This window comes from Portunus trituberculatus, unplaced genomic scaffold (genome assembly GCF_017591435.1).
Source record: "Portunus trituberculatus isolate SZX2019 unplaced genomic scaffold, ASM1759143v1 PGA_scaffold_67__1_contigs__length_338168, whole genome shotgun sequence".
Classification (NCBI taxonomy): domain Eukaryota; kingdom Metazoa; phylum Arthropoda; class Malacostraca; order Decapoda; family Portunidae; genus Portunus; species Portunus trituberculatus.
In genome coordinates this window covers 222501-247500 of record NW_025541708.1, presented here as the reverse complement: position 1 = coordinate 247500, position 25000 = coordinate 222501, and the positions used below count along the sequence as shown (strand labels likewise).

Here is a 25000-nt window from a genome sequence, read left to right as displayed (position 1 = left end):
TGTTGTTGTTGTTGTTGTTGTTATTGTGTCTTCATTTCTCACTTTCATTCCTCTTCCTCAACATCCCCTTTTCCTCCTAGTTCATTTATTTTTTTTTTCTCTATCTTCCACTTCTCTTTTCTTCTTCTTCTTCTTCTTCTTTTTTCTTCTTGTTCAAAGAGCAAACAAGGATAAGCATCTCATTTCATCTTTTCTTCCTTTGACTCGAGTCTCATCCTCATGTATTTGTTAATAAACAATTTAATCAAATTATAATTAGAATAAATGGGTATCTTCATATATCTTCTCTCTCTCTCTCTCTCTCTCTCTCTCTCTCTCTCTCTCTCTCTCTCTCTCTCTCTCTCTCTCTCTCTCTCTCTCTCTCTCTCTCTCTCTCTCTCTCTCTCTCTCTCATAGCGACTTTAATCTATCTGTGATTAAGCGGAGCGAATCACTCACCTCTTACGTTGGATAAGACCTGTATAATAACGTAAATGAAAGTTCCCTAACTCCGATACGTGATAACCATATCCTCCAATCTCGTGCTTGTTACGAATGATTAGTTTGTAAAAAATCTGAATATCGCAAAAAGTTTAGTAATGCAAACACCGTGAAATCACCTTCATTATAAAGTAAACTCTATGGCTAACGAGTCAACTCAAAGCAAAGAAAGTCCCTGAATTAAGAAAAGCAAGTTTTTTGTATATTCAAATCAGGTGCTTAAACAATTCGACTTCCGTCGCTTTCGTATCACCAAATATATTAATTTTTCCTTTTAAGAACTTGCAAGATGTACTAGAATGCGTATCTATAAAAAATCATTCCATTTAAAAAACTTCTTAATTAGTATGCTTGCGCGTCAAAATTATAATTATAATTATAATTGTAATTATAATTATAAATTAAAATCCTTTAGTAACAACAAAGAACGTGCTACATTCGTCGAATTAAGAGGTAAAAGTAAGAATAGCAAAAATCCACCAAATTACGTGTTCCGAGCCAGAGTAAGGCGAACCCGAAGGAATTTTATAACTTTATCACGAAGAAAATAGTGATTATTTCAGCTATTTAACCTACAAATGAGGAAAATTAAAATTTTCATCGATGATGGAGAGCATTTTCTACATGTTTACAGCAAAAAACCTCAGTAACATCCTTATGGTGCTAGCAATACTAACTGATAACAACGATGTCCATAAGTATAACAAAAAGTGACGTCTCAAATGTATCGATAAACTTGAAATAAGCAAATCAACCTGCCAAACAGATGTCTTAAAAGAAACTAAATGTGAAGTAGTCGAACTCTTGACTTTAATATTCAATAAATCTCTGGAGTCCGGTACAAAGGCTGATGAGTGTAAGCTTGCTAACGTTTTCTAAAAAGGGAGTAAATCTTCACTTGCATAGAAAAACATTCAAGTGAAGTAACGTAACCAGCGGGATGCCACAGGGTCTTAGGACCTGGTCTCATCCTTGTTTATATAAACGACATATTACCGGCATGGTATCGAACTTTGCTGATGACTCCAAAATAACGAATTCCGTAATCTTTAACGAATATATGATAGAAATACAAAATAATCTAGACAAGTTGACAGAGTGGCAAGTGAATTTCAATGCAAATAGGTGCAAATAGGATGTCGGAATGAACAAAACAAACTCTATCACAAATGGTACCTAGATTTAAATTATAAACAGCGGAATTAATTTAGGAGTAACAATATCGAGTAGCCTAAAACCCAGGCAGCAATGTCTTGAAGTAGCAAAAGAAAACAAATTAGATAGCTTACTTTTGAACGTAAAACTCAGGATACAATCCTCACTTTGGATTTTTTGTGTTCAAGCTTGGTGTCCCTTTTACTAAAAAGAAATAGATGAATTAGAATGAGTTCAGCGTCGAGTAGCAAAAATGATATCAAACTGAAAGAGTTAAAATCATACGAAGTGCAGATTAAAAAACTAAATTAATTATCATTAATACAAAGACGACTAGAAGTGGCATCACACAGGGAAAATTCATCTCAGCAATGCTGGTGGGACCGGAGACAACAAGTTTGGGGTCACGCAGGGAATGGGCCGGTGTGTTGGCGCTTCGTCATTCCAAAAACAAATCCTATGCCAGCACTCTTCATCCACTTTATTTTCTTTTATTTATTAAAAGAAAAAATAAATTGGCAGGCATTTTTTTATCTTTTATTGTTTTCGATATGATGATATAACAAGGACGCTGTAATAAATATTTCTCTCCACTTAGCGATTCATATAAGCCGCGCGGCTTTGCATCCGCAGTTCGCGACATCCTCCCTTACTCATCTCTTGACCCTCTTTAACCTTGTTGACCTTTGGACCACACTCCGTGAATAAGTTGAAACACCACCATCAGATCATATATCCAACACCGCGAGTGTTGTATTAATAGTCATGCAGAATCCACTATAACTCAATTAATATGTGGCAAGCTTTCACACTCGAGGTAACAGAGCTACACATTTTGTTGATTTTGACAGCTGCAATTATAAATAAGTGTTATTTTTAACTAATTTCTCACACCACACTATCAAATCATAGGCACATATACTTATATTTTAAGGTTTTATGGGTGACAGTTTTACTGAAAAATACGATAATTTATTTTTTATTGTATGACTACAACTTGTAGTCTGACGGTCATTTGATTTCAAATACTTCCAGCAAGTCCTGCACCACAGTCCCTTTTCGTTCTTCCCAGCAGCAGAAAACAAGGTATATGACGTAATTTGGTGTTCAGTTTGGCCAGTCAGCAGCGAAAATGGAGTGCCGAGTGTGACGCCGCCTTAATATATGACTTAACAGATCTTTAAAATCATCAAAAGCATTTTTAACATAAACTTCAGTTAATACAGTATTTCACGATAAATCTTTCAAAATAGCGCAAGTAAACAGTTTCAAAGTTGTTTGGAAATCCTTCAACTCTCATGAACTATAAGAAAAATAAAAGAATAAATTGTACATTTAATTCATGGAGTGAATTTTCTTGAGATGTGACAAACTGGAACATAGTAGAGACTTTCTAAAAGCCTTCTTGACAGATATTTTGCCAGCGTTCGTTTATTAGTGATTAACTTCCTTTCTCTAGGAAATGGGGGCAACTCATTTAATTTGATCATTTCACTCTCTCCTCAAAAAAATCTTTCGAATTTTTTCTCATGTAACCTCGTAATTTACTTATTTCCTATCTGTTTTTCTGTACGGCTTATGCCGGAGAGGGTAGAGGGTGTGGAAACAGCGTTGTGCTTTGCTGTACTTTTCTTACACTATCGCCCTAGTAGTCCTCGCTCAGGTCACTTCCTGAGGACCGCAAGGTCTGTTGTGGCATGTTCTCTCTCTCTCTCTCTCTCTCTCTCTCTCTCTCTCTCTCTCTCTCTCTCTCTCTCTCTCTCTCTGTTAGAACATTCAACTCTTGACCGCCCACAATCTCCTCGCGCAATGTTCTCTCTCTCTCTCTCTCTCTCTCTCTCTCTCTCTCTCTCTCTCTCTCTCTCTCTCTCTGCAATACCCATCCTAACGTTCTTGATTTTTATCCCTACAGACCTAACGCCTGTGTGGTCGAGGAAGTTCCCAACACTGGTCTCGAGTTCTGGACGGAATGTCGGTACTGGTTGAACCGGAAAATCTGCGGGAGACGGACGTAAGTAGTGCATTGAGAGGAGACCTACTGTTGGAGATAAGATAACGTTTTGCAACTGAAGGAGAGAAAAAATGGACAGAATACATTGTGCGAAGGACACTAGAAAGACAATAACAGAATAGCAAAACATTGAGCTGAGAACCACTGAAGGTAAAATAACGATCTGCGGTTCAAGGTAAAAGAAAGGGAAACCTACATGAAGAACAAACATGGTAATTTTTACGTAGACAGGACACGTCATGCAAGGGTTTTTATATGAATACCTAGTTACAGTACAAAAAAGAAAAGAAAAAGGAATAGCGTGCTGCCCTAGTGTATCCATAAAGGAAAGGAAAGCTACAGATGGAGAAAAAAATTATATTGCAGAAAACTTGGATTGTTTCGAGAGATCATGGCATTGAAAAGTAAAAATGTTAGACAAAGGAATAGGTTTAATGTCTTGAAAACCGAGCCACGCTTTCATTGGTTGAGCGGTGAGGTATGGGCTGTCTTGGTTTTGGTGTGGCCCGTTCTCGTGATTGTAGGGAGAGTACTTGTAGATCTTGTTGTTGTTTGCTTATTTGTGGGGATTTACTTTCAATGTAGAGTGATTCTAAGTAAAGAGGGCGACGTGGATCATTTTCTGTGTCTATGATGCGTGTCTTTTCTTTTTGTATGCTGCGAATTACTTCTGTCTTATGTTTGGTTGACTAGTGTTGTTTAATTGCACCGTTCTGTAGGTGGCACTTCAGCCTTCTTGACAACGTGGTCCGTGTCATCCGTGTCCACGGATATATATATATATATATATATATATATATATATATATATATATATATATATATATATATATATATATATATATATATATATATATATATATATATATATATATATATATATATATATATATATATATATATATATATATATATATATATATATATATATATATATATATATATATATATATATATATATATATATATATATATATATATATATATATATATATATATATATATATATATATATATATATATATATATATATATATATATATATATATATATATATATATATATATATATATATATATATATATATATATATATATATATATATATATATATATATATATATATATATATATATATATATATATATATATATATATATATATATATATATATATATATATATATATATATATATATATATATATATATATATATATATATATATATATATATATATATATATATATATATATATATATATATATATATATATATATATATATATATATATATATATATATATATATATATATATATATATATATATATATATATATATATATATATATATATATATATATATATATGTATATACATAATAGACTAACTGTCGTACATCATATTTATTTTTTTTTTTCTGTTTTTTTTTGCTTTAGCTATGACAGATTAGAATTTTGCACTATATTTTGTATTGGATAGGAAATACTTAGTGTACCAATCAGATTTTGCCATCTAGTGAGTAGGAGCCTATAAATACTGGTAAGCCAGTCTCCTCCCACTTACCTGTTGGAGGAGCAAGTAGCAGGACCACTGCGTCTGGTCATTTTGTGTTTACGTTTTACCTGTGGTTTTACAGCCCCCTTTTGTACCTGAAGATGGGATATGTACTTTCCCGAAACGTTGTGAAGTGGATATAATGAAGATAACCGTCCTCTAGTGGGTCTTGTCTCTTCTGTAATATATATATATATATATATATATATATATATATATATATATATATATATATATATATATATATATATATATATATATATATATATATATATATATATATATATATATATATATATATATATATATATATATATATATATATATATATATATATATATATATATATATATATATATATATATATATATATATATATATATATATATATATATATATATATATATATATATATATATATATATATATATATATATATATATATATATATATATATATATATATATATATATATATATATATATATGTATATACATAATAGACTAACTGTCGTACATCATACCTTTAAATTTTTTTTCTGTTTTTTTTTTGCTTTAGCTATGACAGATTAGAATTTTGCACTATATTTTGTATTGGATAGGAAATACTTAGTGTACCAATCAGATTTTGCCATCTAGTGAGTAGGAGCCTATAAATACTGGTAAGCCAGTCTCCCTCCCCACTTACCTGTTGGAGGAGCAAGTAGCAGGACCACTGCGTCTGGTCATTTTGTGTTTACGTTTTACCTGTGGTTTTACAGCCCCCTTTTGTACCTGAAGATGGGATATGTACTTTCCCGAAACGTTGTGAAGTGGATATAATGAAGATAACCGTCCTCTAGTGGGTCTTGTCTCTTCTGTAATATATATATATATATATATATATATATATATATATATATATATATATATATATATATATATATATATATATATATATATATATATATATATATATATATATATATATATATATATATATATATATATATATATATATATATATATATATATATATATATATATATATATATATATATATATATATATATATATATATATATATATATATATATATATATATATATATATATATATATATATATATATATATATATATATATATATATATATATATATATATATATATATATATATATATATATATATATATATAACACAAATTGATTTAATTATAGAGTGACAACGATGCAGTTAAAAGATTGAGGAAAACTTTAAAGATTCAAGAGCGTGGGCACGAGTGAAGGATTTGTGTGTTGCTAGACGCATATGGTTTTATTTGATGGAAGAGAGTTGTCTTAAGCGGCAGACTGTGACCATTACCTTGTATTGTGAGAAAAGGAAAAATTTCATCAAGGTCACAGTTCACTTTAATGATAAGTTCACAGCAATGCCTGAACCAGTGCTATTAAACCTCACTGTGAGTAATGATTATTTCGGCAGATGTTTACTGCGTCCTCCTCCTGAACCATTTGAATACGATAGAAACGCGAGATAGCAGGAACTTCTGTTTACAGGAAAAGAAAAAAAAACAAACTTTGTTACGGAGGAAAGAAATACTGTAGTGTGTTCAGATGATCTCATTGTTAAGGGGGTTCGAGTTTAGAGAGAGAAATGCGTATTGTGATAACCTCTTTGTAAAGGCGAGGGAATGTTTTGGTGTATGAAGTGGTATGACAAAGAAGGGGAAGTTGATTTGTAAAGAGATGCTGCGTTAAAGACAATTAATATATTGAGGAGAACTTGGTGTTTATAGAATTGATATGTTAATTGGTTAGCATTTATACTGGGAAATGTATGTAATTATTTATATCAAGTTATCTTATTTCTTAAGAAGCCAGATGAGTCAGTCTATCATAAATGATAACCATAAGCGGAGTTAAACCACATAATACTTCTCAATATTCCGAAGCTCTTCTGTACCGCAACTCCAGCATATTCAAAAGGTTCTAGGTCTAGTTCAGGTGACACTTGTACTTAAGGGCGTTTTAAAGGGTTTTGTGACAAATTTACAAGATTTTCACATTAGTAACAGGAGAAACACTGTTTTAGATCTAAATTACTTACACTCAAAATGTTTAAATTGAAATTACATGGATGTCTTTGAGTATTCTTTACTGTTCTGTTGATAGATAAGTAACGGTTTTACCTTACAAACAAAATAAGAATCCTCGAAAAGCAAAGTGATTGTGACCTTTGAAAAGAGTCATGTTAAGAGGGAGAAAAAATAATCAGAATCAGTTAATTGCGTCGGTCTACCATTTCACTCAAAATTCCTCTTTTAAGATACTTTTTACTGTTATAATGATAGTTGACAAATTTTCTACATTACTAACTGGAAAAGCTCTTTATAACTTGACTAATCATCTTTATAGCTTTTGGAGTACTGGTGAGATCTAAACGTTTCAGAATACGGGCCATTTTTACAAAAGACGTAGCGTGAATGCGTTATGTATACCTTGCTAATGAATATTTCTTTTATTTAGGCACAAGTCTGGGTAACAACTGAGTGTGGTTAGGAATATAAAGAAAAAGTTAAAGTATGTAGTTTTTAAACTCCCCAATATCCTTATCCCCTTCATCCTTCATATCCTTGATTTCTCTCAACCTATTCATCTCACTCCATTGGTACTTCTCTCCTGATACCTTTCCCTGCTTCCTTAACACTTAACCATCAAACTCCTAATTACTTCCTTCTCATGCCCATGACCTTTTTCTCCGTCACTCCCTGACCACTTTTCCCTATCTCCTAATACTCTCTTCGTCAACCTTTGAACTCTTCTCCTCTCTCTCACGTATACCTATCTCCTCACTATCTGACCTTTTTTCTCTTATTCTCTGATCTCTTCCCTCTCATCCTCTTGACTCCTTCCCCTAACTTCCTCACTCCCTGATTCTTTTCTCCTTCACCCACAGGCGGATCAGATTCGAGTGTTGTGAAGGTTTCGAAAGGAATGGAGACGAGAATGGCTGTACAAGAGGTGAGTGTGATTGGTTAATTGGCTGGTATAAGATACTTTCACTCCTATTAGTCAAAAGAAGGCAAGCCGTTTTAGTCATAAGCTGAAGGGAAGGAATGTATTTCTCAGTGAGTCAGTTTTGATTACGGAGAAAGGTGTGCTTGGTTTGGTGTCTGTGTGGTGGTTGAGGATGCATGAGAGGGAGGGAAAGTGTGAGGAAGAAAGGAAATGAGGGGTCATGAGAAAAGGGTGGGTGTGGAAGTGAGTGTGTTTCTTCTGTTCTTTGGTAAGTACGTAATTAGGAAAGGAAAAAGATAAATCGGTTCAAATTTGAAAAGTTTGGATTCCAAAAAGATAAGAACGAATTGGTTCTCAATTTTAGGGATGGATGAATGAAATAAAATAACGTCAGTAGTCAGGCTGCTAATGATGCGTCCTTACTGAGCTGTAAAATAAATTCAGCCAAATTAATGAATGAGAATAATTGGTAAAAAAAAAAAAAATGTTATGATTCATACAGGGACTTCATGTACAGGCCGGAGGGCACCTTGCAGCTTCTCTTATTTTCTTATGTTCATCATTGCAGAGCTTTAATAGAAATTCAGCCAAATTAGTGAATGAGGATGATTGGTAAAGATTAAAAAAAAAAAAAAAAATGTAGATATGGTTCATACAGAGACATAGTCCATGTGTAGGCCTGAAGGTATCTTGCACCTTCCCTGATTTTCTTATTTTCTTTTGTTTTTATTCTTTCATCAGTCAAGCCGCTCATGAATTTATTAGAGACAGCCGAGAGTCTTGGAGCCACGAAATGGGCACAATACATTAGAGAATCAGGCCTGGCAGGAGAATTAGAGGGAGCTGCTGCCTACACGCTCTTCGCTCCCACCAACGAGGCCTTTGAGGTGAGTTTCTGTTCCAGTTTGTGCTCAGTTCATCTTAGTTACATGATGCTTGTTTCCTTCTACTTTTGTCTCGTGGTTTTGATTGTGCATGGGAGAAGCTTTCAAGAGGTGTGGAATGGAAGGAAAGGAAAGAGGAAAGAGTGGAAAATACATGGTGAGGGGAAACATGCTTATTCATCATGATAGAAAGTTTTGGAGAGGTGAGGAAAAAGGGAAAGAAGAGAGAGAGAGAGAGAGAGAGAGAGAGAGAGAGAGAGAGAGAGAGAGAGAGAGAGGTGGTGAGGGAAGGTTGAAGAGAAAATCACTTCTTGAATGGGATTATTGTTTGTTTCTCTTCCTTTGCTTTTGATACATAGTACGAAGTAAATATGGTGCATTAGAGGACGTTTACGAGAGTTATAGTGAAGGAAATGGAGAATAGAATAGAAAAAAATGGAGTATGTTAAAGAAATACAAGAGAAAAAGGGGTTTCTTGTAAATTTCTATGTTAAATGTTGAACAGAATAATATGCAATCATGCTTAGGTGTGTGTGTGTGTGTGTGTGTGTGTGTGTGTGTGTGTGTGTGTGTGTGTGTGTGTGTGTGTGTGTGTGTGTGCGTGTGTGTGTGTGTAGTGCTGAGGATTGAAATAAAATCTCTCTCTCTCTCTCTCTCTCTCTCTCTCTCTCTCTCTCTCTCTCTCTCACACACACACACACACACACACACACACACACACACACACACACACACACACACACACACAAACACACAGTATATGCAATGATGTAATTCCTATTGTTGCTCAAACACACACAGATGAACATATTCGTTAACCGCAAGAAAAAAAAATCACTCATGTCACCTTCAATTTACACTCGAATGAAAAACATCCACCCTCACTACTGCTGGTTGTCAACACGGGAGCAGCGCTACAGCAAAATTAAAATACTTAGCCTTTTACTTGCTTGCTGACGCACATTGGAGGGAAAAAAAAGAAAGGAGAGTGTTTTTTTTTCTCGAAATTCGCTGGTGAATGTGTACAAAACTAAGGTTATGTAATGGTAACATTTTCCCATGCATCAGTGACGAGCGGTGCAAAATTTAATGAAATAGCACGTTTAAAATATAAGAGAGAAACAACATGAAATGGAGTATTTCATGTGCAAAAAATTAACGTTGATTGAAAAGATCAGTATAATTTGGTTAGGATAGCAACAATGATAGGCGTACAAATTAGTTAAAGAAATTAAATAGGGCATTGAATGTGGTTCAAATAAAAAAAGAATCATGTAATAGTAAAATCAAAATACTACATATCTCTCACAGAAACAGCAACAATATAAGTAAAAGTTTATGTGAAAATGAAAACGAAATTTGAAAGGTATATGCTTTTTTGAAATACACTGATGAAGGTCTACAAAATAAATGTCATAAAGGAATAATGAAAACACCTTCATATAACAGTAAAAATAAAAATTTATTATTTAGAGAAGATGAATAGTTCACTTAAAATAAGAGTTAATGACATAAATTGAAACTGAAGATGGAAAGCGAATAGCGATGAAATACGTTAGTATAAAAATAAAAGTTTCAAATATGTAGAAATATTAACATTACCATTATAAGAACATTAATCATAATATCAAGGAAATATAAAAACAATAATCATTTATCTTTTTCTATTTCATAAAAGTAATTACTTTGGTGTCTATCTATCTATCTATCTACCTTTTTATCTATCCATAGGTAAATTGATAAACAGATAGACATCAGAAAAATTACTTATATATATATATATATATATATATATATATATATATATATATATATATATATGTATGTATTCCTCGATATCCTCAAAACTAGTGGTTATTGCTTCGCTGGACGTTTAGTCTCTGTTCACAAATGTCCTAGTGCACAGCAACATCGACCTATCATGCAGCGAATCTATCACAATGACTCCACCCCCGTCTTAGACATCCTTGAGGCAGGGCTGCGTGAATTACTTGAATGCTGCACAAAAGAAGAGCCATGTAACTGTCACCGAGGAAACAAGTACCGCCAGATCGAAGGGGTTGCCATGGGCTCGCCCCTTGGAGTTTTCTTTTATGGGTTACATCGAAGACGTCTTCAAGGAAACATAAAAGTCTGAAATTAACTGCAGATACATAGACGATGTGCCTACAGCACAGCGGTATAAAGACTCCACCATTGGCGCATACATCGGGAGAGAAAAATAGAAAGATCAACCCAGGTACTGGTCAACAATGGATTCATAGAAAACGACATCGTCCGCATGGCTAAGAAAATAATTAACAACTGGTGCAACACAAACGGCCACACCGAGCTTTCTTCTCTTAGGCGCGTAAGGAAGACGAATAAATAATAACAATTAAGAATCGTCAAGAACAACTTAAAACCAACGGACCCAGAAAGAAAATTAAAGCTACAGATATACTATAAAAACAAGAAAACCAGCTACCTCCTATTCAAGAACAGTCCAGACACCAAGAGAGAAGCAATGCAGATGTCACATGTCGTGTATAGGTTAACCTGCAATTAAGGAAACTGTGTAATCCTACCTACAGCCTACATCAGTGTGACAACCACAAAGCTCTCTCGACGACTAACACGACACTTAGCCTCCGGAGCCCCATCAATTCACTTGCGGCAAGACCACGGCATCATCACCACAAGGAAAATAATAGAACACAACACCGAAGTCAATGATGAATGCCTCGACAGTACACGACTAACAATCTTAGAAGCTCTCCACATTAAGGAAAATAGCCCCAAGCTGAATATCAGAGCAGTAGATCTGCAAGCACTGCCGATCATGAGACGATCTAGGCAGACCAATCCAGGGAACAGCGTCACCACAGCGCGAGGCTGGCCTCAGCCACGATTGGCAATGGGATATAAGCACAACCAGCACAACCACTCGTCCTGTCATTTCTGGAACCTGGGAAGGAAAATGTAACTATATAATAATATAATATTACAATCACATACTCATAAAACAAGCAAAACAATTCACGCTGACTGTTTGCATACGCTCTCTGTTCTGTGCCCTGATTTTCCGGGACGGGGGGTGGGATGTGTGGCTCTTCTAACGGTCGTGTAGAACATGGTGGCTCTGGTTAACCCCTTCCCCTCCCCAGTAAGGGATGAAGGACACCGACACTGTCTGCTGACATCTGGGAGCAGAGAGAAGTAAAGCAGAAAACTTATATATATATATATATATATATATATATATATATATATATATATATATATATATATATATATATATATATATATATATATATATATATATATATATATATATATATATATATATATATATATATATATATATATATATATATATATATATATATATATATATATATATATATATATATATATATATATATATATATATATATATATATATATATATATATATATATATATATATATATATATATATATATATATATATATATATATATATATATATATATATATATATATATATATATATATAAAGAAATATATAAAGAAAGCTTTCTCAGTCTGTTAGTTTTGTTTGTTGGAATTTTTAAACTCAGAACTAACTGCCTGAAAGAGTTAAGTAATGATAGGACTGTTATTGTAACTAGATCTGACCAAGGAAATGGTGTGGTCCTCTTAGACAGAGTTGAATGTTTGTAAAACTGAAGAAATTTTAAATGACAATATAAAATTTTAAATAATTAATGCTGATTGTTTCAAACATATATTATTCTTGGGAGATGAAATTAACAGAATTTTGATGAAAAATAAAGACAAATTACCAGAAATTTCTTACAAATGGCTATTTGCATTTGGCTGAACCACCGTGATATTATATGGACTCCCAAAAGCCCACAAAGAATGCTGCCCCATACCACCAAACCTTTCCGCTATTAACACCTTTAACTACAATTTGGCAAGATTCTGTTTCAATATTGTCTCACTTAACGACTAATGAATATACAGTCAGGAACTCAACTACTTTTGTTAAGGATTTAATGAAACTTAAGTTACCACCAGACTTTTATATGGCCAGCTTTGACATCAAATCACTTCTTACTAATATACCCTTAATATTGAGCTCTAACACAGCATATGAATTTTGTTGTCCCAGTTGTAAAACAGGATATATCGGCTCAACAAGCCGAAACTTGAAATTACGTATGTGTGAGGGTATCTCCTTTAGAACAGGCAAACGGTTCTCAAATCCAGGTTTCTCTGTCATAAGAAACCACCCAAGAGAATTAAATTATGATTTTAGAGAACAGGATTTTGAAATATTGTATAAAGCCAAGACATTATCTGAACTGAGAATTGCTGAATCATTTTGCATTCATAATTATAAATCTAATCTTAATAACCAAGCAACATTCATTCATTTAACTATAATTCTATAGTTTTATATTTTCATCACTTCCTTTTGTTGTTTTCTTTTAGGCTTTCTGGTTTTATTTTTTCTTAACTAAAGTATTTTATTGTTTTTTTATAGTTTTTATTACCTTTTAGAATAACCTTCCTTTTTTACTTTGTACAAGTGACTAGGGATCTAGAATTTACTTTGATTAGACATGTCTTGATCAGGAAGTTAGATGTCAGTTGCTAGGACTAAGGTACACAAGAGATGTTTTCATTCTCCAGGACCTCTTTGTCCTTGGATCTGTAGAAGCTGTACAAGTCCCCTCACGCACTCTCTGCACGTGTTTCCGTGTTTCAAGATGGGATTACGCTTGTCCGGAAACATATATATATATATATATATATATATATATATATATATATATATATATATATATATATATATATATATATATATATATATATGACTATTTCATGTCTACAATTAAAATTCTTCGTAATGATATTTTCCATGCCTTTGCTGGCCTAAACCTTCGGAAGGCTTATGGACCTGATAAGGTCCCTCCTATTGTTCTCAAAAACTGTGCTTCTGTGCTTGCACCTTGCCTGGCCAAACTCTATCGAGATTTCGGTGAAACTTTTGCTGTTGCGTTAGACATATCAAAAGCTTTTGATAGAGTCTGGCATAAAGCTTTGATTTCAAAATTGCCCTCTTACGGCTTCTATCCTTCTCTCTGCAACTTTATCACATGTTTCCTTTCCGACCGCTCTATTGCTGCTGTGGTAGACGGCTACTGTTCTTCTCCTAAACTTATTAATAGTGGTGTTCCTCAGGGTTCTGTCCTGTCACCCACTCTCTTTCTATTATTCATTAATGACCTTCTTAACCAAACTTCTTGCCCTATCCACTCCTACGCTGATGATACCACCCTACATCTTTCCACGTTCTTTCAGAGACGTCCAACCCTTCAGGAAATTAACAGATCACGCGGGGACGCCACGGAACGCCTGACTTCCGATCTTTCTAAAATTTCCGATTGGGGCAGAGAAAATCTAGTAGTTTTCAATGCCTCAAAAACTCAATTCCTCCATCTATCAACTCGACACAACCTTCCAGACAACTATCCCCTCTTCTTCAATGACACTCAACTGTCTCCCTCTTCCACAATGAATATCCTCGGTCTGTCCTTTGCTCATAATCTTAACTGGAAACTTCACATCTCATCTCTTGCTAAAACAGCTTCTATGAAATTAGGTGTTCTGAGGCGTCTCCGCCAGTTTTCTCGCCCTCCAACTGCTTACTCTGTATAAGGGCCTTATCCGTCCCTGTATGGAGTACTCTTCGCATGTTTGGGGGTTCCAGTCACACAGCTTTGCTTGATAGGGTGGAATCAGCTCTTCGTCTCATCAACTCCCTCCTCTGACTAACTGTCTTCAGTCTCTTTCTCACCGCCGAAATGTTGCATCCCTTTCTATATTTTATCGCTATTTTCATGGTAACTGTTCTACTGATCTTGCTAACTGCATGCCTCCCTCCTCCTGCGGCCACGCTGCACAAGGCTTTCTTCTTCCTCTCATCCCTATTCTGTCCAACTCTCTAATGCAAGAGTTAACCAGTACGCTCAATCATTCATCCCTTTCACTGGTAAACTCTGGAACTCCCTCCTGCATCTGTATTTCCAAATTCCTACAACTTGTCTTCTTTTAAGAGGGAGGTATCGAGGCATTTGCTCCCCTAATTCTGGCTGACGGTTTTGGCACTTTTGTACTCTTTGGAGAGCCAGCGCTCAAGTGGGATTTTTCTAACTTTCTTTTTTTTGCCCTTGGCTGGCCCTCTTCCTAAATAAAAAAAAAAAAAAAAAAAAAAAAAAAAAAAAAAAAATATATATATATATATATATATATATATATATATATATATATATATATATATATATATATATATATATATATATATATATATATATATATATATATATATATATATATATATATATATATATATATATATATATATATATATATATATATATATATATATATATATATATATATATATATATATATATATATATATAAATAAACATGCACTTATCACACACATACACAAACACCCTTCACGTACAATTTAAAGAATGTGACTCTAACCCCAGCCTTGTAATCCCCTTCTGAAGAGGTGACTGTAAATGTCCCAAAAACAAACTGCTGTTTAGCGATCGACCATAAATGTCTACACTCGCTACAACTTTTTTTTCATTAACATTTAAAGTCTTAGTTTTAATTTTCAGTCTGTAGAACACCACCACTCCTCTACTAAACCACATCTTTTGCCGAAACAAAGGTGTCTAATGCGTCACAAAAGTGTGTAAAAGGCGTCACCTCATTGGACTACATTAACACTAAAATATCAATATATATATATATATATATATATATATATATATATATATATATATATATATATATATATATATATATATATATATATATATATATATATATATATCTCTCTCTCTCTCTCTCTCTCTCTCTCTCTCTCTCTCTCTCTCTCTCTCTAGTTTTCAAGAAGGAACACAAAAGAACAATAAGCTGCATCTCTCTTGGTCTTTATGAATCTTTTTCCCATTATTCTCGGTGAAACTTATGTTGTTGCATTAGACATATCAAAAGCTTTTAGTGAATGGCACGGAACACTGATCTCTAAAGTACTCTACTGAGGTTTTTATCGTTTTCTCTGCAACTTCTCAAGTTTCCTCTCTTAAAAGTCTATGGCTGTTGTGGTAAGCGGCCACTGTTCTTCTAATTTTATTAACAATAATGTTCCTCAGTGTTATGACCTGACACCCCTCTCTTCTTATTATTCATCAATGACCTTCTATACCAAACTTCTTGCCTTATCCATTCCTACGCTGATGATACCACTCTACTCTTTTCAACGTTAACAGATTCCACAAGGACGCCACAGAGCGCCTGACTTTTGATCTCTCTTAAATCTTTGTTTGGGACAGGAAAAATTAGTAGTGTTCAATGCCTCAAAAACTCAATCTTCCATCTATCAACTCGACACAACCTTCCACATAACTCTTCTTCAATGACTGAACTCTCTCCATTTCCTACACTGAATATCATCGGTCTGTGTTTTAGTTATAATTTAAACTTAAATTCCCGTCCATATATGGAGAACTCTTTGCATGTGTTGGGAGGCTCCATTCACACAGTTTTATTAGACAGGGTGGAATCAAAATCTTTTTGTTTTATCATTTCCTCTCCTCTGAATGACTGTCTTCAGCCTCTTTCTCACCGCTGCAATGTTGCATCTGTTGATATCTTTTACCGCTCTTTTCATGCCAATTGCTCCTCTAAATTCCAAACTGCATGCCTCCTCTCTTCTCGGGGCCTCCCTGCGCAAGACTTTTTCTTTTTCCTCTCATCCCTATACTGTCCACCTCTCTAATAAAAGAGTTAACTAGTACTCTCAATCATTCATACCTTTCTCTGGTAAACTCTGGAACTCCTTACCTGCTTCTGTATTTCACTTTCCCTATATGACGAATTCATTTAAGAGGTGAAGTTTCAAGACTCCCACTTTTTAGGACCTGCACAGTGACTGGCATTCTAAGTGAGCCTTTATTAGTCTTATTCTTTCTGTGCAGCTTGGCCAGCTTTCCCCCTTACATAAAAAGAAACATCCTTTAGGCCAAATGTATCTGGACAAGACTGTAATGAACTTATAAGCTGAAATCCTATCTCTTTCTTGGGATTTCTCGATTTTATGAATTTTCCTTTTCCCGCCCTCTCACAATGAGAAGAAAAAAACAGAGAGGGAAGAAAAAAAAGAAGCTAAAGGAAGGAGGGAGGAAAACAAGGATAGACAACAAAACGTGGATGTTTTTGAGACGATTTTTCGTACGAATGGTGAATAAAAAGTTACCATGAGAGAGAGAGAGAGAGAGAGAGAGAGAGAGAGAGAGAGAGAGAGAGAGAGAGAGAGAGAGTCTGAGTGTAACCCGAGTACAGTCCCTGTGGAGAGTAGGAGTCAGACGGAGTGGTCGCGAAACTTATCGGATGTCTTAGGTAACAATGTTAGTCTGTGGGAGAGACTCGCTCTATACCCATATTCTCTCTCTCTCTCTCTCTCTCTCTCTCTCTCTCTCTCTCTCTCTCTCTCTCTCTCTAAGACAGAAACTCCTGTACACACACGTTCACGTCATACGGACCTACTCACGTACGTACTTACGCACACATACACACACAGACTGAAGATGATTACTTTACTGCCAGACTGGTTTCGCTTACAGCTTCTTCAAAGTAATTAATAGCTCGCAAGCCAACCTGCAGAGTAAATATTATATATATATATATATATATATATATATATATATATATATATATATATATATATATATATATAGAGAGAGAGAGAGAGAGAGAGAGAGAGAGAGAGAGAGAGAGAGAGAGAGAGAGAGAGAGAGAGAGAGAGAGAGAGGCGGTGGCGTAGTGAATAAGGTGGTGAGCATGGGATGGGGCAGATGTCCACACGTAGGTACGAGTCCAACCACGTACAGACTTAAAAACTTTGCCATTTAATGTCACCTTAATATCCAGTTTTTATGTGGTTACACCAAAGATGCGCTTGGGTGGTGATATGGGCCCTAATATGGGTACCATTATAAATAAAATTGTCTGTGCCAATAATGGGTGAAAGCTGAACAGCGCTTCATATACAAACACTTCAAGTAGACCTACAGGCGCTATACGCTATAACATTATATATATATATATATATATATATATATATATATATATATATATATATATATATATATATATATATATATATATATATATATATATATATATATATATATATATATATATATATATATATATATATATATATATATATATATATATATATAGAGAGAGAGAGAGAGAGAGAGAGAGAGAGAGAGAGAGAGAGAGAGAGAGAGAGAGAGAGAGAGAGAGAGAGAGAGAGAGAGAGAGAGAGAGAGAGAGAGAGAGATAGATAGATAGATAGATAGATAGATAGATAGATAGATAGATAGATAGATAGATAGATAGATAGATAGATAGATAGATAGATAGATATATATATATAGATATATAGATATCTATCTATCTGTCTATCTATCTATCTATCTATCTATCTATCTATCTATCTATCTATCTATCTATCTATCTATCTATATATATATATATATATATATATATATATATATATATATATATATATATATATATATATATATATATATATATATATATATATATATATATATATATATATATATATATATTTTTTTTTTTTTTTTTACATTACAAGGGCACTGGCCAAGGGCAAACAAAGTGTTGGAAAAAAAAATCCCGCTGGTTGCCAGGCCCTGTTAAGAAAGAGAAAACAAAAAATCTAAAAGGAGGGTCCAGTTAACGTAAGAGGTGTCTTGACACTCCTCTTTTGAAAGAGTTTAAGTCATAGGCAGGTGGAAATACAGACACAGGTAGAGAGTTCCAGAGTTTACCAGTGTAGGGAATGAAGGAGTGAAGATACTGGTTAACTCTTGCATTAGGAAGATGGACAGAATAGGGATGAGAAGAAGTAGAGAGTCTTGTGCAGCGAGGCCGCAGGAGGGGAAGGCATGCAGTTAGCAAGTTCAGAAGAGCAGACAGCATGAAAACAGCGGTAGAAGACAGATAAAGATGCAACATTGCGGCGGTGACTTAAAGAATCAAGACAGTCAGTTAGAGGAGAAGAGTTGATAAGACGAAAAGCTTTAGATTCCACCTTGTTTAGTAAAGCTGTGTGTGGATCCCCAGACATGAGAGCCATACTCCATACACGGGCGGATAAGGCCCTTGTACAGAGCAAGCAGCTGGGAGGAGAGAAAATGGACGAAGACGCCATAGGACACCTAACTTCTTGGAAGCTGATTTAGCAAGAGTAGAGATGTGAAATTTCCAGTTTATATGTATATATATACATATATATATATATATATATATATATATATATATATATATATATATATATATATATATATATATATATATATATATATATATATATATATATATATATATATATATATATATATATATATATATATATATATATATATATATATATATATATATATATATATATATATATATATATATATATATATATATATATATATATATATATATATATATATATATATATATATATATATATATATATATATATATATATATATATATATATATATATATATATATATATATATATATATATATATATATATATATATATATATATATATATATATATATATATATATATATATATATATATATATATATATATATATATATATATATATATATATATATATATATATATATATATATATATATATATATATATATATATATATATATATATATATATATATATATATATATATATATATATATATATATATATATATATATATATATATATATATATATATATATATATATATATATATGTGTGTGTGTGTGTGTGTGTGTGTGTGTGTGTGTGTGTGTGTGTGTGTGTGTGTGTGTGTGTGTGTGTGTGTGTGTGTGTGTGTGTGTGTGTGTGTGTGTGTGTGTGTGTGTGTGTGTGTGTGTGTGTGTGTGTGTGTGTGTGTGTGTGTGTGTGTCAACCTGGAGTAACACAGCCCTCTCCAGACCGTTTGTGATCTTTTGGATGTATATACTGTGCAGGTTAGTCTGTGAGCCATTGATTCCTTCCTCTTTAGAATCTTTAAGCACAACTTGTGGGAAGTATAGTACTCAACCACAGCCCGTGTATCCCGTCCCCACTTCCTTACAGATTGTCACAATGTTCTTGCATTTGTTTCAAAGTGGGCTCAGGTTTCATGGCGGAATTAGTATAGACGGAGGGCCAAGCTGAACAGTTTGAGGAATCGACGGAATTTTTTACAATACTGTTGGAAGGAAGAAGTATTATCCAGATCCGTTCTTTTTTATTTTTATGCAGGAGAGGAAACTGGCCAAAGGGGGAAAAAAAAAGAAAAAAAAAAAAAAAGGCCCACTGGATTGCCAGTTTCCTTAAAGATCATAAGACTTATCCAGAAGTAAGGGAAAAATGTCTTGAAACCTTCCTCTTTAAAGAAATTAAGTCGTAGGAAGACGGAAACACAGAAGCAGGCAGGGAATTCCAGAGTTTACCAGAGAAAGGTATGAATGATTGAGAATACTGGTTAACTCTTGCACTGCAGAATTGGACCGAATAGGGGTGAGAGGAAGAAGAAAGCCTTGTGCAGCGAGGCTGCAGGAGGAGGGAAGGCATGCAGTTAGCAAGATCAGTAAAGCAGTTAGCATGAAAATTTCGGCGGTGAGAAAGAGGGTGAAGACAGTCAATCAGAGGAGGGGAATTGACGCTCCTGTCTAAAGCAGATCTACAGGACAATACTTAGAGGAAGCAAGCGAGAATCTTCTATAAGAGATTGCAAGAGCTAACCAAGGCAGGAACCACCAAGAACAGCCTACCACATCACCTCTTAAAAAGGCTGCGCGAAGGAAGACACACAACAAAGAGAGAAGTTAGAAGCCAATCTCCTTCCGCTATACAGCAGCAGGAGCTGGAAGCGCTTGGGAAACCAGATCTTATCAATAATATCTCATCACACACACTATTAAAAAATCATCAGGAAACCCTTGAATTCGGACTTAGGTTTGGCAGTGGTCTTGACAGCAGAAGATATATGGAATTTGTGATAGAAAAAAATAAATAAATAAAACATGTTAGAACGACAGCTAAATCGAGAGAGGTTTGAAACAGCTGCAGATTCATCGATAAGACAATCATTACTATCTTACCGCGCAGATATATCAATGCATTAGTGGAAAATAATCATCACTTCGGCCGACAAAAGGAGGAGGGATCTTTCTCTAAACACTGACGATTACGTAAGGAAAATGAAGCCACCTCTGCTCGACGAAGACACGTATACCAAGAAGCATCAAGGACATGCGAAAGAGGAGGCTGAGAGATTTAACAAGGCACCAAGAAACATTCTGAATAAATCGCAAAAGGGCAAAAGATTCGTGAACCTGCTTGAAGAAATACCGAAAACGCCCACCATACGTGATGTACAGGTGCACAAGTCAGGCGTACCGGTACACTCACACTCATCACATCAGGAATAGGCAGTGCCCCAAATACTCTGGCCAATGCTATAGACTCTCCACACTCAGCAGCTTCTGGAAAGATCAGATCGCAGCGTTATGTCTGTCCAAACCAGAAAACATTATTTGGAAACAATGTTTCCCAACTGTTTCTCAACAGTTTCCAAGCACTTTGGAAACAAATGAGAAACATTGTTTCCAAACTGTTGCCTGTCCACACCAGAAACGTTGTTTGGAAACAATGTTTCTGAACTGATCCTCAACGCTTGAGAAACATTAGGGCGGTGGTTCCCAAACTTTTCTTAAGCGAGCACCATTTGGAGGTTTCCATAAACTAAACCTAAACCTCATATATATATATATATATATATATATATATATATATATATATATATATATATATATATATATATATATATATATATATATATATATATATATATATATATATATATATATATATATATATATATATATATATATATATATATATATATATATATATATGCTAGTATAGCCAGGAGTAAATTTTTTATCTTACAGATGATGTTAAAGACATGAACAACTTCAGGCTCGTTAAGTTTTTGCTGTGTCTTTCCTATTTGTCTAATTAATTGTTTCTTTTGAACAGTAAGTAAAGTTTGCTGCAAACTCTACTTTTGGACAGCTCATCTGGGCTCTTACTGTTCAAGAGAAACAATTAATTAGACAAATAGAAAAGACACAGCAAAAACTTAATAAGGCTGAAGTTGCTTACACACACACACACACACACACACACACACACACACATATATATATATATATATATATATATATATATATATATATATATATATATATATATATATATATATATATATATATATATATATATATATATATATATATATATATATATATATATATATATATATATATATATATATATATATATATATATATATATATATATATATATATATATATATATATATATATATATATATATATATATATATATATATATATATATATATATATATATATATATATATATATATATATATATATACTTGAAAAACAGGGCGTCTATAGCGTACACGGTACAGGAGAGAAAACCCACAAAGGACGGTTATCTTCATTATATCCACTTCACAACGTTTTGGGAAAGTACCTGAAGATGGGATATGTACTTTCCCGAAACGTTGTGAAGTGGATATAATGAAGATAACCGTCCTTTGTGGGTCTTCTCTCCTGTACTGTATATATATATATATATATATATATATATATATATATATATATATATATATATATATATATATATATATATATATATATATATATATATATATATATATATATATATATATATATATATATATATATATATATATATATATATATATATATATATATATATATATATATATATATATATATATATATATATATATATATATATATATATATATATATATACTTTATTTTGTTTTTCTTGTAAGAGAGAAAAGCCGGCCAAGGACAACACAAAATGATAAAAGAAAAAGCTTACTTAGTTGCCAGGACCGATAGAGTTAATCAAAAGAAAGGAACGAAAGCCTTCAAACCTCCTTCATAAGAAGTTGGAAATACAGAAGCAGGCAGGGAGTTCCAGAACTTACCAGAAAAAGGCATCAAAGATTGGGAGTACTGTTACCTCTTGTATCAGCGAGTTGGATAGAGTAGGGGTGAGAGGAAGAAGAAAGCCTTGTGCAGCGAGTCCGTAGGAGGAGTGGAGGCATGCATTTAGTAAGATTAAAAGAGCAATTAGCATGAAAACATCGGTAGAAAATAGCAAGAGATGCAACATTCCAGCGATGAGAAAGAGGGAAAAGAAAGTCAGTCAGAGTAGGGAAGTTGATGAGAAGAAAAGCTTTTGATTTCACCCTATTTTCATTAATTTCTGCAACATTCGCAGTTTTTTTTTTTTATCTAATTTTCCATCTGTAGAACACCACCTCTCCTCTACTAAACTTTATCTTCTTTTCCTCACCGAAACACAGCTGTCTGAGACAACCGACAGTAGGCCTGTTCTGTTCCTTTCTACTTTTTTTCATCCTCATTTTCGTTCCAAATCTGAATGTTGCGTCTATGTGTACAACGTCTTGACTTGCTCTCGTGCCCACGCTCTTGAATGTTCTTGAGTTTTCCACCATCTGGCTTCGACTCAATATTCGCTCTCTAACTAAATTTATCTTTGCCGTCTATCTCTCCCCTAACTCCTCTGACTATAGTAAATTCTTTGACTATCTAACTTCCAAGTGGAGCACATTCTGTCCCTCTATCCTTTTGCGAATATCTCCATCCTTTGAGATTTCAATGTTCACCACAAGCTTTGGTTTTCCTATTCCTTCACTGACCATCCTGCTGAACTAGCCTTCAACTTTGCTATCCTCCATGATCTAGACTAACTGATGGAACACCATACTCGTATTCCTGATCGTCTTGAAGCTACTTCCAACATTCTTGATCTTTTCCTTACGTCTGATGTTTCTGCTTATGCTGTTACCCACCAACTGATAACTCTGCACAAGGGCCTTATCCGTCCCTGTATGGATTACTCCTCGCATGTCTGGTGGGGGGGGGGGTTCTAATCATACAGTTTTATTAGATATGGTGGAATCAAAAGCTTTTCGTCTCATCAACTCCCCTCCTCTCACTAACTGTCTTCAGCCTCTTTCTCACCGGTGAAATGTTGCATCTCTTTCTATCTTTTATCGCTATTTTCATGGTAACTGTTCTACTGATCTTGCTAACTGCATGTCTCCCCTCCTGCGGCCTCGCTGTACAAGGCTTTCTTCTTCCTCTCTCCCCTATTCTGTCCAACTCACTAATGCAAGAGTTACCCAATACTCTCAGTTATTCATACCATTCTCTGATAAACTTCCTGCCTGCTTATGTATTTCCATATTCCTAGAACTTGACTTCTTTTAATAGGGAAGTTTCAAGACATTTGTCCCAGACTTTAGGCTGACTCTTTTAGGGAACTGGAAAACAAGTGGGCCTTTTTTTTTTTTTGTTGCCCTTGACTAGTTTCTCTTGCTTAAGAAAAATCTAATAAAACTCCGTGAGTGAACCCCCACAAACATGCGATAAGTACTCCATAAAAGCCTATCTTCATAGAAACTGTTTTAACAAAAGATGAGATGCGAAGTTTCCATTTTAAATTACGAGTAAGACACAGGCCGAGGATATTAAAAAAGAAGGGGTGGAGTAATCTGAGGCGGGATTCACTAAACATTTGCGTATTTCGTAAGTCCTTATGAAGTCCGTATGTATGCTAAGAGCAATTCACTAAACATTTAGGGACTTCTTTCCTAACTCAAAAATTAAG

The 25000-nt window shown here is 33.7% G+C and overlaps 1 protein-coding gene across 1 annotated transcript in view; it reads left to right on the top strand.

Annotated features, from left to right (window-relative positions):
• LOC123501004 (serine-rich adhesin for platelets-like) overlaps positions 1 to 25000 on the top strand; it is a 150534-nt gene that overhangs the window by 81148 nt on the left and 44386 nt on the right. The window contains exons 2-4 of the mRNA XM_045249559.1: positions 3548 to 3646; positions 8136 to 8200; positions 8939 to 9084. Of these exons, the coding sequence (XP_045105494.1) occupies positions 3548 to 3646; positions 8136 to 8200; positions 8939 to 9084 (310 nt within the window). The remainder of the gene's footprint in view (positions 1 to 3547; positions 3647 to 8135; positions 8201 to 8938; positions 9085 to 25000) is intronic.